Genomic DNA, 12,820 nt, shown 5'->3' with positions numbered 1-12,820 from the left:
AGTTCTCATAATGACTGTCCATACGATTTGCATTGTTTGGTAATTCCTTACCATCTGATTTAGGGAATTTAGGAATATATTCCTTGAACACAGGAAAACATTATGTTTCCTATTTTGTTGTCTCTAATTGTATTGACTTACATGTTTCCACTTCCACAAAATTGTTTTGCTTTCTGGTTTATATATCACATTATCTTATCTGTCCTGGAATTTCACCTGATCAACTCAGCAACTCCATTTTAATTAACAAGCAAAACCACTTAAGACTATTACATGCTGATCTTCATATTTGCACTAATTTATAGTATTTTTGAGCTTAAAAAGTCTTGGACAGTTCAAGGAATAAGAGACCTGAAGCTTTACACTATGGGCTCTTCAAGTGTTTAAAGACAAAGCTCTTGTTGGGTAGCAGGGGTCAGATGGTCATGGTGAGGTGACTGGCCCTGACTGAGATAGCCAGCATGCCTTTGGGTTGTGAGAGATAAAGTGAGGGTCAGACATAGTGTGGAGTTTAGTGCCACAGTCAGCGCTAGAAACATCTAATTCTTGTACACTAGAGGCCAGAACTTCAAAGAAGCTCAGCACGCAAAATCAGGGCTCGATTTTCAGAAAAGTTCAGCTCCCATTCAGCCAGCATGCCAGCTCTTCTGAAAATTGGGCCTTCAGTGTCACATTGGGTATGTCTACACTGCAAAAAAAGACCCGAGGCAGCAAATCTCACAGCCCACGTCAATTTAAACTTGGGCTCAGGCTGCTGGGGCTAAACATAGCAATGTAGATGTTCTTGTTGAGGCTGGAGCCTGGGCTCTGAAACCAAGGAAGGGAGTGTGTCTCAGAACTCAGGCTCCAGCCTGAGTAAGAACGTCCACATTGCTCGTTTTAGCCCCACAGCCCAAGCCCCATGAGCCCAAGACAGTTGACCCAGTCTCTGAGACTTGCTCCCGTGTTTTTTTCTTTGCAGTATACATGTAGTGACAGGGAGCTGCTGGGTGCTTAGCTCTTCTGAAAATCTGTCCCTTATCTAAGTGCTTAAAAGGGAGATAAGCTCTTTTGAAAAGCTGGCCCCAATTGTGGTTGCTGAGCACTTGAAAATCTGGCCCACAGCTCTTTTCAAAATTTGGTTTTAGGACTCAGATTTTCATGGATTTGGATTGCAAAATGCCCACTGGAAATTAATGCCTAGTCCCAGGGAATCAATTAAGCACATGCATACTTTAAAGCATGTGATTAGTTCATCCCCCCATCTTGGGCATTCACAGATGGACAGCCTCAATTTAGCCCTTTGTATGCAAAGAAACTACATTTTCTTTTTGTATGAACTGCCCTTGAGTATTGAATCATGAGAAAGAGCAAAGAAGCTTATATAATAGGGGAAAATACATTATTGGAAAATATAACCCTTTTTGAAGATACTAAGGGGAAAATGTTTTGAATCTGGAGATAATATTTTGGTATTTATCCCCACTTTACTCCTTGAAAACCTTTTTAAAACATAGGGCAATTCATTTACTTCTTCAGCTGTTTTAAATCAATGACCTTTTGGGGAAAATATCACTATATATTTTAGAGAAAATATTTCAAGATAATAATTAACTCCAAATATAAATGACTATATAATAATTAAAAAAACACCTTAATTTTTAGCTTCCCCCAAGGAAATTTTAGAAATATTGGTTACTATTTCTTTTTCATAAACAGTGATAAGTGGTATATTTGCTAAATTACATATTTCTTCGTACATACATAACTGCTGCAGAAAACAAGAACACATGGTTTCAAATTCATGCTCAGAAAAACTAGTGACTGCATATTTGGAACACAAATCACATATTCCTAAATCTCCATCCTTTCTATGTTATTAAATTAAATCTTCTCAGAAAAGGGCAGCACGTGAGGTAAGTTTGCATATATTATATAAAGATAAAAGAAAGATTTTAAGATCAGTTCTGTGCAAGCAGTTGTAAATACAAGACAAAAACAGAGTTAGTGACCCTGCCCTATCTCCTCTTATTTTGCTCTGATACTTTGAGTAACAGTTCCTGCTATTATCAGGGGACAAATCAGTTGGCAAAAAATGTGGACAATAACTGGAGTTTACAGCTTGAATACTTTAACTGGGGAATCATGTTGAAAGTTAATGGGCAAGAGGCACATTAACTCAATATTGCCAGGAGCTTCTGAGTGCTCCTTTCCTGCAAAATCTGTATTCCCAGCTCCAAGGGGTTAAATGCATTTCTTGCTTTTCTTCCTGGAGCAAACCCATAGCTGCATTCCAAGATCTAGGAGGCATCAACTATCTCTTTCAGTACTCAAGGGTAAGCATGAAATCCAGATGTTTGCTGACTTGCAACACTTCCTTATATTCTCTTTCTCTGAACCAAGATACAGATTGCACAGTGGAAAAAGACAGCATGATACCTCCTAAGAAGATATGTAACCAAAATATAAGGATAAAATCCTAGCCTCACTAAGTGAATTGCAAAACTCCCATTGACTTCAGGATTTTACTCAATAACTCCATGTTACTGTTTGAGCATGGATTTTCTAAAGGAATATTTTTAATTGCTTGTCATAAAAATAAAAATGAAATTGATCATGCTTGTCTTTAAAATCCTACTTATAGAGAACTGCAGCTTGTATGACTCACTTAATTGTTCACTACTTGTGATTTTAGGCTTTCTCTTTAGAAGAGATGTGAGGGTGTTCTCATTATTGACTCAGTCATTTATCCTTTCAATCTAGCTTTTTATAAATACAAATATTGAGACACTATAAATTAGAGACAAGATAAGACAGAGAATAACTCAGAGATCATCTGTTAACATTTCTACAACTGTTCAAAACCCAGCAAAGGGCCACATTTTTGCAAAATTAAGGCTGAGGTCTACACAGAAAAATGGAGTTGCTCTCAGGCACCTGTTTACGTGATTGTACATCAGTTAACATTTTTGTGTGCAATTGCTGTTAGCATATGTTTCTGTTTTTTGTGTATGGACCACAGCTTTCACTCTTGAAAATCTGTTCTCCAAAGGTTTGACTGGGTTCAGTTCACCTCAGCACCAGGTCGACATCCACTTCAGTCACCCAGAGCACAAGTGGGACTTAAATGGTACACAGGCCTTCTGCCATGCCTCTGCAAAGGTGTGAATTTCAATCATTGAGAGAAACAAATTTTTCAGTATACTATATATTATATTTGCTAGGCAAGATCAGTGCTGCCAACTGTCATGATTTTATCAAGAGTCTCTCACTATTTGGTGTTTTTCTTAAAGCCCCAGCTCCTGGAGTCAGAGGATTATGGGAAAATCTCAGCTGTCATTAAAAATATTTTTTAAAAGAAGTTTCTAACCTGTTCTCCTGGTTGTGCAGAAAAGCTTGAAAATGTGACAAATAAAAGTTCAAGCCCCAGAAGGCAAATAAAAAAACCTAACAATTATTTTATTTATTTTAAAATCTCATGCTTTTTAAGACAATCTCATGATTCTTGAATGCTTTAAGTTGGCAATATTGAAAAATTAATGAATTATGGCGTAAAAAGGTCTTGAGATTAACCAAAGATCCACCATGCATCTCGGTAAGTGGATGGACTGTATACGGAACGACTGTAAACTTGAAACAGATATACGCAATTTGTTGGGGAAGAGTCCACATGGCTTTGTAATCATGCCTCATCAATCAATTAGAATTTTTTGAGGCTGTCAACAAGCATGTGGATAAGGGTGATTCAGCTGATATAGTGTAGGTAGATTTTCAAAAAGCCTTTGACAAGGTCCCTCACAAAAGGATCTTAAGCAAACTAAGTAGTAGTCATGGGACAAAAGAGAAGGTCCTCTCATGGATCAGTAACTGGTTAAAAGATAAGAAATAATAAATGGCCAGTTTTCACAATGGAGACAAGTAAACAGTGAGGTCCCCATGGATCTGTACTGGGACCAGTTCTGCTGAACATATTCCTTAATGATTTGGAAAAGGGAGTGAACAGTGAAGTGGCAAAGTTTACAGATGATACAAAATTTTTCAAGATTGCAGTCAGCTTTGGACTAAACTAAGAGTTACAAAGGGGTCTTACAAAACTCGGTGACTGAGCAACAAAATAGCAGATGAAATTCAACACTGATAAGTGCAAAGTAATGCACTTTGAAAAAAATAATCCCAACTATAGATAGATGGATTCTAAATTACCAGTCATGAAAAAGAGATCTTAGAGTCATTGTGGATAGTGCTCTGAAAACTTCAGCTCAATGCAAAGGAGCAGTCAAAAAGGCTAACAGAATGCTAGGAACTATACGGAAAGGGATAGAAAACAAGACAGAAAAATACCATAATGCCATTATATAAATCCATGGTGCACCCGCACATGAAATACTATGTCCAGTTCTGGTTGCCCCATCTAAAAAAGGAACTGGAAATGGTTCAGAGAAAGGCAACAAAGATGATCAAAAGGTATGAAATGACTTCCAGAAAGGAGAGTTTAAAAAAGCTAGAGCTGTTCATTTTAGAAAAGAGACTATTAATGGGGAGGGACATGAGAAAGCTCTATAAAATAGTGACTGGAATGGAATGGAAAAAGGGAATAGAGAAGAGATATTCATCTTTCCCCACAACACAAAAAAACAAGGGTCACCCAATGAAATTAATGGGCAACGGGTTTAATATAAACATGAGGAAATACTTTTTTTTTCACAACAGACAAACAACCTGTGGAACTAATTGCCTTTGGATGTTGTGATGGCCAAAAGTATAGCTGGGTTAAAAAAATAACTCGATTAGTTCATGGAGGACAAGTCTACCAATGGCTATTAGCCAAAATGGTCAGGGATGGAACCCTATGCTTGAGACAACCCTAAACCTCTGCCAGAGGAAGACAGAGAAGTTTCTCTCCAAAATTGCCCTGCTCTACATTGTCTCCCTGAAACTCTGGTACTGGCCATTGTTGGAGACAGGATACTGGACTAGATGAACCATTGGTAGGAACCAGTGTGGCAGTTCTTATGTTCTTTCTTTTAGACTGTAAACTCTATGGGGCAAGTACTGTTGTTTACAATACATTTATACAGCATGTACCCCAGAGAGGTTCCTATCTGATGGGAGCTTCTAGATATACTACAGTATAAACAATTATGCTAATAATAATAATTTTTAATGCATTTCTTTATTTAACATATTCCACATTTATGGCCCAGGAAATATTTTCCCATTGACATTCACCAAAGCACATCTGTAGAGCAAGGATAAGAATTCATGTGTAATCCTTTTAATCTGTTTCCTTTCACATTAGGTTGGTTGTTTCAGTTTGGATTTTCACCAGAACCTAAGGGAGGTTTTTTCTCCTGCTCACAGGCTTATTTGGGCACATTGCCTCTTCTTTTTCTTTTTCTTTTTTTTTAATAAATCTTTGTTTTCGTTGTATTTTTTTAAAAGGTGTTGTCCAGAAATCTTCCAGCCTGAGGACTCAGAAATTAAAAATAACTACTACACACATTTCTATTTGATATGAAATAGTAATAGAATGTATAATCCATTTGTACACAGTAGGACTAAGTGAAGTAAAATCATGACTAGGTGAAGTAAAATTAGTAGTGTAGCACTAGCGAGTTATGATACTGGCTGAGAGAGAGATCCAAGACCCAATCTGGCAAAAACTGAGATGGCCTCTGGTATGCTGTACTTAATTTTTGGAAGAGGGGATTTTGCCACATGCCCCCTTAAGTACTTCCTGCTTGACTGCCTGCCGATTCATAGATTAATATGGGATTGTTTTTTTTGAAAGTACCAGGATAAGTTTTTCAAAAATGACTAGTGATTTCTGGGTGCCCAACCTGAGTGACATAAAGGGGCTGGATTTATAGAAGAGAGCTCAGTACTATTTGAAAATCAGTCCCCATTAAAGTGTTTTTGATGCCACAAATTGCTAGTTACTTTTGAATTGTGTTTCCCTTTTCTTTTGATATTGGCTTTAAGAGGGAGAAAGTGAGAAACAGTAATGAGAAAAACAATTACAAAAAAAGAGAGAAGAAAAGAAACAGTTAAAATGGCATTTTTGTTGAAAATACTGCTAACCTTACCCCTTTTGGAGAATCTCAGGTTGGATTTAAAGGTTCAGGGTCAAATTCTGCTCCTATTTCATTATTATTTACAGTGGTGTAAACATGAAATAACTCTGTTGGCATCTGTGGACTTATTCCAGATTCACACCTGTGTAACAGAGCAGAACTTGTCCCACAATATTTTTCTAGTTATATTCAATGGAAAAATTAAAAACAACATAAAACTACGTGCTCCTTATATGAAGACCCAATACTGGTGTGAAATGCAAAATATAATCCAACTTCAGAGGTAGTGAAAACCAGGAACTCAAAACATATGGGCAAAGAAAGGCGGCCAAAAGCAATTGTAGCAGTAAGTTTTTAAGGAGCAGTCAACAATTATTTGAAATCTTTATCCTCTGTCAGGCTTTCAACGATGTTAAACCACTACACAAAATTATAGCTCCAGATAATGCCCAGCAACAAAAACACTTCGGTCTCATTATTAGTTTCTTGTCAAATTCCCCGCAACTTAACTGGTTTATGTTTAAGGGTAAATATGCTCCCTAAAAATTAAAACATTACATACTTTACTATGTAAACAGGTAGCATGTCACTTGATTAAGCGGTTACTATGAAAGGTGTAACTCTAAAGGCGTTTTACAACATACTGATTTAGGTCCCAAGAGTTCTTATTCTTTTTTTTCACTCAAAAATCTCTGGTTTAAGAGAACAGCACCAATGCCACTGATATATTTATAATTTAGCAGCTATACTAAACGGGAAGTTCACTCTAATTTTGTTGACAGTTGCTACTCTCACAAAGAATCATAGAAGAATCATAGAATCATAGAATATCAGGGTTGGAAGAGACCTCAGGAGGTCATTTAGTCCAACCACCTACTCAAAGCAGGACCAATCCCAACTAAATCATCCCAGCCAGGGCTTTGTCAAGCCAGGCTTTAAAAACCTCTAAGGATGAAGATTCCACCACCTCCCATGACATGACATAAACTCAGGGCCAGTGCAACCCATTAGGTGACCTAGGTGGTCACCTAGGGCTCTAGCATTTGGGGGGCAGCATTTCGGGTCCTTCCACGGCGACTGTGGCGGCCGAATCTTCGGCCACCCCTGTCGTCGTTGGCATTTAGGCGGAGGGAGCTGGGGCGAGGAGTGCCACCTGCAGCAAATAAGCGGGGAGGGGAGGTGGCACACAAGGGAACCGCTCCCCACCCCAGCTGACCTCTGCTCCACTTTCTCCCCTGAGCATGCCGCCCTGTTCTGCTTCTCCTGCCTCCCAGGCTTGAGGCGCCAAACAGCTGATTGGCGCCGCAAGCCTGGGAGGCGGGAGAATTAGATTGGCGACAGCATGCTCGGGGAGGAGGCGGAGCAGAGGTGAACTGGGGCGTGGGGAGCTGCCGCGGGGGGGGGCACCTCAGGGTGGAGGGGAGGAGCTGCTGTGGGAGGGCACCTCAGGGCAAAGGGTGGCGTGGGGAGCTGCCACAAGCTTGGGGAGCGGGGGGCGCAAGGTGGAAGTTTCGCCTAAGGCGCAAAACATCCTTGCACCCACCCTGCATAAACTGTCCCACTAGAATTTGACTAAGAACAAATTTATTCTAACAAACCTATGGTAATCTTGATTTTAGCTTAAAACTACCACTATTGGTATTACATTGTGCAGAATAATAAAAATGTAGTCAGCCTTCTTAAGTTTATGTCTTGGGTTGACTCACAAGGTAAAGCTATGGATGATTTTAGGGTTATTACACATAACAATCCAAACCACCAAAATAACATAGTTTTCAAAACATGGATGTAACTAACTTACATAGCTTTTTCCGTTTCCCATTTTCTAGTTATCATGTAATTTGTTAGAGTCATGCCAGACACTTCTGCCCTTTTTGTTGCCAATCAAAAATAGTTTCATTTTGTAGTGACTGAAATTAAACTTTTGAACAACTTAGCTCTTCTTCTTGGAGCGCATTATTTTGAATATATGCTATTTTTGGATGGTGCAGAAAAAATGCAAATTCATAAAGTTCTAATTTGGCAAGAAATAGGAATCCTAACAAATTAAACCACATGATCGTGCCCCCATCTAAGATGCCAAATGGAAAAAACACTGGGGTCTCTGTTTTGTCTGAAAAATGGTTAACAAAGAGAACTTTTTATGTTTATTCTTCTGTACCCTTATGAGAGAGAAGGCTTTCCAAAATAGTGGCATTGTTGAATGAAGTTACTGAGGCAGACGATTCAACCATATATGACCTCTCATTGTCCTTCGGCGCTATATCAAATCCCGCCTACTGTTTTGCATTTAAGACATGAGGAACACATATCTGTACTGGTGTTTTTGGCTCTTATTGCCAGATAAAGAACAAAGACTATTCATATAATTAAATATTTATGAGGCGTTTCTGGTAATGTCCCTCTTACACAGAATTAAATCAATTGACCAGCCCAGAGATACACTGCTTGAAAGCCAAGTGTGTAATAATAGAATGAGCAATCTATATTCTCAAAGGGTCATTCTGTCCTCTTTATTATACCTAACTTAAAAGAAAAATACACATTAAGAAAGCATGGTCCCTGTACTTAGTGTTGAGTGTGTCTTCTTTAGACAGTAAAATGTGTATAGATTTTAATGGGCACCAAGAATGACAAAGCCAACTATACATGTAGAACAGCAATCACTTTAGTAGACACAAACATTTTTAGAATGAAACACTGCCCTCCTTACTGCTTCCCAGCACCTTTGTAAGAATGAAGAGAACAGGCAAACCAATGATGGTGCTACCATGACATATCTTAACAGGTCAGTAGAGGGAGCTCATTAATAGGGCAATCAAACTTCCTCTCAGTTTCATGGCTGTGGTGCCTGAAGCTTCAATTATGTACATGGTCAAAAAAGAGTATGACATGAAACCATCAAACATCACCAAAAAGACTCTTCTTTAGCTGCATTTATGCAAAATACCAACAGATAATAAGAAAATTGTAATTTTCTAGCATGGGATTTGTGAGAATAGGAGAGACTAAAGGCTAAGAGACATATGTTCATGTGTTCTGCATGCTGTAGTCATATGGTAATACAAAATGACTTCTCCAAGCTACAGTGCCAGTTGAAAATGCCTACTTGGTCCACTGCTATGCTGTTTCAATTTCAGAACATATCCAGCATGCAAAATCTGTGATATATTTGTATGCAACAAAATGAAAAAGAAAAAAAGAAAAACGAGTGGTCTGAGGCAAGCTGGGAGAAGTTGGGGGGCAAAAGCAAAATATTATATCTAGGACCCTGGGTAAGTACCCTAATGATATCGTGTAAGAGAGCAGAGCTTCAGAATATGTACCACCAAGTATTGCTACCACTGGTGTATGGTACACATGATAATGCAGCATCGCTGTCCTGGTAGTATACTGCAGCATTTACTGAGCCCAAGAGCAGTTCCTACAACATAAAAGCAACATCACTTTGATATTGCAGTCCTTACCAAGCATAGCTCCAATTTAAATCAATTGAATCCAATGTTTTTCTGTGCCTGGGTCTCCTAAAGTCTTTTGAAAATTCCTTGTCTGTTAATCTTTGATTCTATAAAGCAATTAAGTAAATGTTTCATTTTCTGCTGTTTCATTGCAATTTTTGTAGCTCAAAATCAATACATATGGCAAGTGTTTAACTTAGCACATGCTGAAGTGCTTTGCTGAATAGGGGTCGAGTTATGCATATGATTAAAATGAAACATGTGCCTAAGTGCTTTCTTGAATCTAGGTCCTCTTAAGAGACTCAGTCCTACAGTCTTTACTCAAGTTTATACTCACTGGGCAAAATCCTGGCCCATTGAAGTGAATGGCAAAACTGCCATTGATTTCAATAGGATTGGAATTTCACCCCTTGACTTCAAAGGGAGATTTGGCAGAATAAGGGCTGTGTGATTGGGCCTAAAGATTTTTACAGAAAGGCTTTTGGTTAAAAGGAAAAGCTTGAGGACACTTTGTACATGGAAATCTATTAAGGGTATGGTTTTCTCAGTGGTGGCCTAATTTTGCTCCCATTGAAGTTGATGGTAGAACTCCCATTGACTTGGCAGGGCTGAGCTCTTTTGAAAGTCCTGTTCTAAGCATACAGTTATTTTAAGACCAAGCCTGTGGTAATGATCTGTTGTGGTGCATAATACAAAATAATATTACGCAACATAAAATTCTCTTCTCTTTACCTGCACTGGTGCCTGCACCGGTTGTGAGGTCCCCACCCATCAGACCACCTAGGGGTGCAAATAAAATAGTCAAAAGGATAATGGCTAAAATAAACCACAAAGGTCAAACATTTTAAACAATATTAACATGTTTTCTCTCAGATGACCGTTCCAATGCCACTGAACATCTTTTAATTGACTTCAGCAGGTGTTGAATCAAGCCCATAATCTTAAAACTGCAAAATGCTCTTTGTAAGGTTTTACAGCTAACAATATTTGTGTCATGATGTCATGCAAACACAAAAATATGTGGAGTAGCTGACACTTTAAAGAAGCTGACATTTTCCAGAATTTTTTTCAAGCTGACATAGTCTAAGCAGCATCCTTTTATTTTAAAAAAATCTGACTTGGTCTGATGATACTGGATTATTTGAAAGAATCATTATTTCATTGTTAATTACATTAGAAAAACCAAAGGTGATAATTCTGCATCAGGTTGGTGCCAGGCAATGACATATTGCAAGTAGCTCTATGAACACATTAATGCTAAAGAATGATTGTAATACATTTGTGTAACTGTTGATTATAATATTCTTGTTCTTCTTGCAGACATTCGTTCTGCAGATTTATTTATTTAATTTTTTCCTCTGGCTGGAGACCTTGTATGGTTCTTTGAACTCTGAATGCTTAAGGCTGACGTTGCTTCAGCCAGACTGAGTGAATGATCCTAATCCCCATTTATCCTGCTCAGAGGTGACCCTGAATCATCACCAGCATGAAAAGCAACCTTTTGTTTATACACTTCAGCTTGGAGGTGGCCTACCATTTACCAATCAATGATCTTATGAATACATACAGAATCACAAATCTTGTAGTTAGCCTCTTAACTACTGTTTAAGTATTAGAGGCCTATTTTACTTTCAAAGATAAGGTTGCCCTGATCAGACTTAATTTTTCAAGCTTATGAAAAACAGTGCAGTGGCTTTCTGCATGACACAAATAGTTCAGCTCCCTTTTTATGTAAGAGCAAATTGTCTGCCTTTCATCCTTTATTGATTTCCTTCATTCTTAAATAATACTCAGATATTTCCAGGACATTATTTTCAGGGCTTTATTTTATTTTATATATCTGGGTTAGAAACCTCTCAGGCTTTTTCTTTGATTTTTTAACACAGCAATTTTGGGCAACCTGTTATGACTGGTAAAAGAAAATCCTGCTTTTCTGAGTATAGTTTAAAGTGACAGAAGATGCGCTGGTATTCTGATAATAAAGAACATTGAAAGAAATGGGATTTAACAGAGCCTACCTGTGTTTCCTGCACTTGGAGGCCGATGTGTCACACCAGGAGACATGCTATTTCTCTGCAAAGAAGGGTGGGCCAGTGGCAAAAGGTTGGGGTTACCCAGCGAGCTGACTGGGTTACTGTATACCAAACTGTTGTGGTTGGACACTGGGATAGAAACTGGCATCTCAAAGTTGGGTGGTGGAACAGCCTGTACAAGCGAAAAAGGGAAACAAAGACAAGAATAGTACAGAAGCACAACAGTCTTCAAGTACAGTTACTCTATATTTAGTTCAAATATTTTGTAACTGGTGGTTAAAACATTAAAAAAAAAACACCTTAACAATCAAGAGAAGAATTTAAGGCACTAAGAAAGGCTTTTACAAATGGCTTTACAAATCATGATTCAATATTCCTTTCCTGCAGCTTGTACATCTTCTTTGTGAGTATTGGAAGGGTTTTTTTTTTTCACTTTGTTTAAAACAAAACCCCTCTTCATTAGGCTTCATTTTCCTTCTGTTCCATTCAGTGAAGTCATAATTGTTCATTTGTGATATCTTAAATTGGTGTCACAGATGACTGTAAGATCAAAGGTACATGATTATGATGACTTCATTGCATGGAGAAAAATGAGAAGGGATGCAATGCAAGGGAGAAAGCTTTAGTTTCCGCATGCGTTGCTTTAGCAACCAGAATCATGTTAAAGGCACAAACAACTGAATTACTTTTTAAAAAGTTTTTCCTTAGTCTGGAATGGGCTTTAAAGAAACAAAGTGTTCCCCAAGGACATATCAAAGCATAGTGTAAAATATACATATCCAGGATCTTTAACTTTAACTGACAGTTCTTTTTTTGTAGCGCCTTTTCATTATGCTTTTATCTTCATTTAAAAGTAACATATATATATATACACACACATATATACATACATACACATAGTTATTTTCATCCTGAAGGATCCCTTTAAATGAAGCAACTTCGGCCAAATTATGCCTCTTATGACTCTAAACAGCATGGAAGAAGGAGACAAGGTGCAGTGCCTGAGTGGCTGTGCCAAGAGGATTTATTAGACATTTAAAAGGCACAATCTAGTGCTGCCAATTCTCACGATTTTCTCCGGGGTCTTGTTTGTTTTCTTGAACCCTAAGGTTCTGGAATTCTGTGAATATGTGAGAATTCCAGCTTCTGTTTCTTAAAAAAATAACGAGTTTTCAGTCCTCTTGGTTGCAGAGAAAAACTTGAAAATGTGACCTGAGTGCACCTTAAAGGTTCAAAAACCAGAAGCAATTAAACGGAACCTCAAACGTGTTGTTTT

General features: G+C 38.1%; 1 protein-coding gene across 21 annotated transcripts in view; it reads right to left on the bottom strand.

Moving 5' to 3' along the window:
* MEF2C (myocyte enhancer factor 2C) overlaps positions 1-12,820 on the bottom strand; it is a 157,103-nt gene that overhangs the window by 23,155 nt on the left and 121,128 nt on the right. For all 21 annotated transcript variants that reach the window (XM_030567804.1, XM_030567808.1, XM_030567807.1 and 18 more), the window contains 2 exons: positions 11,530-11,716; positions 10,244-10,291 (listed from right to left, as the gene is read on the bottom strand). In XM_030567804.1, the coding sequence (XP_030423664.1) occupies positions 10,244-10,291; positions 11,530-11,716 (235 nt within the window). The remainder of the gene's footprint in view (positions 1-10,243; positions 10,292-11,529; positions 11,717-12,820) is intronic.

Source organism: Gopherus evgoodei, chromosome 6 (assembly GCF_007399415.2).
Source record: "Gopherus evgoodei ecotype Sinaloan lineage chromosome 6, rGopEvg1_v1.p, whole genome shotgun sequence".
Classification (NCBI taxonomy): Eukaryota; Metazoa; Chordata; order Testudines; family Testudinidae; genus Gopherus; species Gopherus evgoodei.
This window is presented reverse-complemented; position numbering and strand designations above follow the sequence as displayed.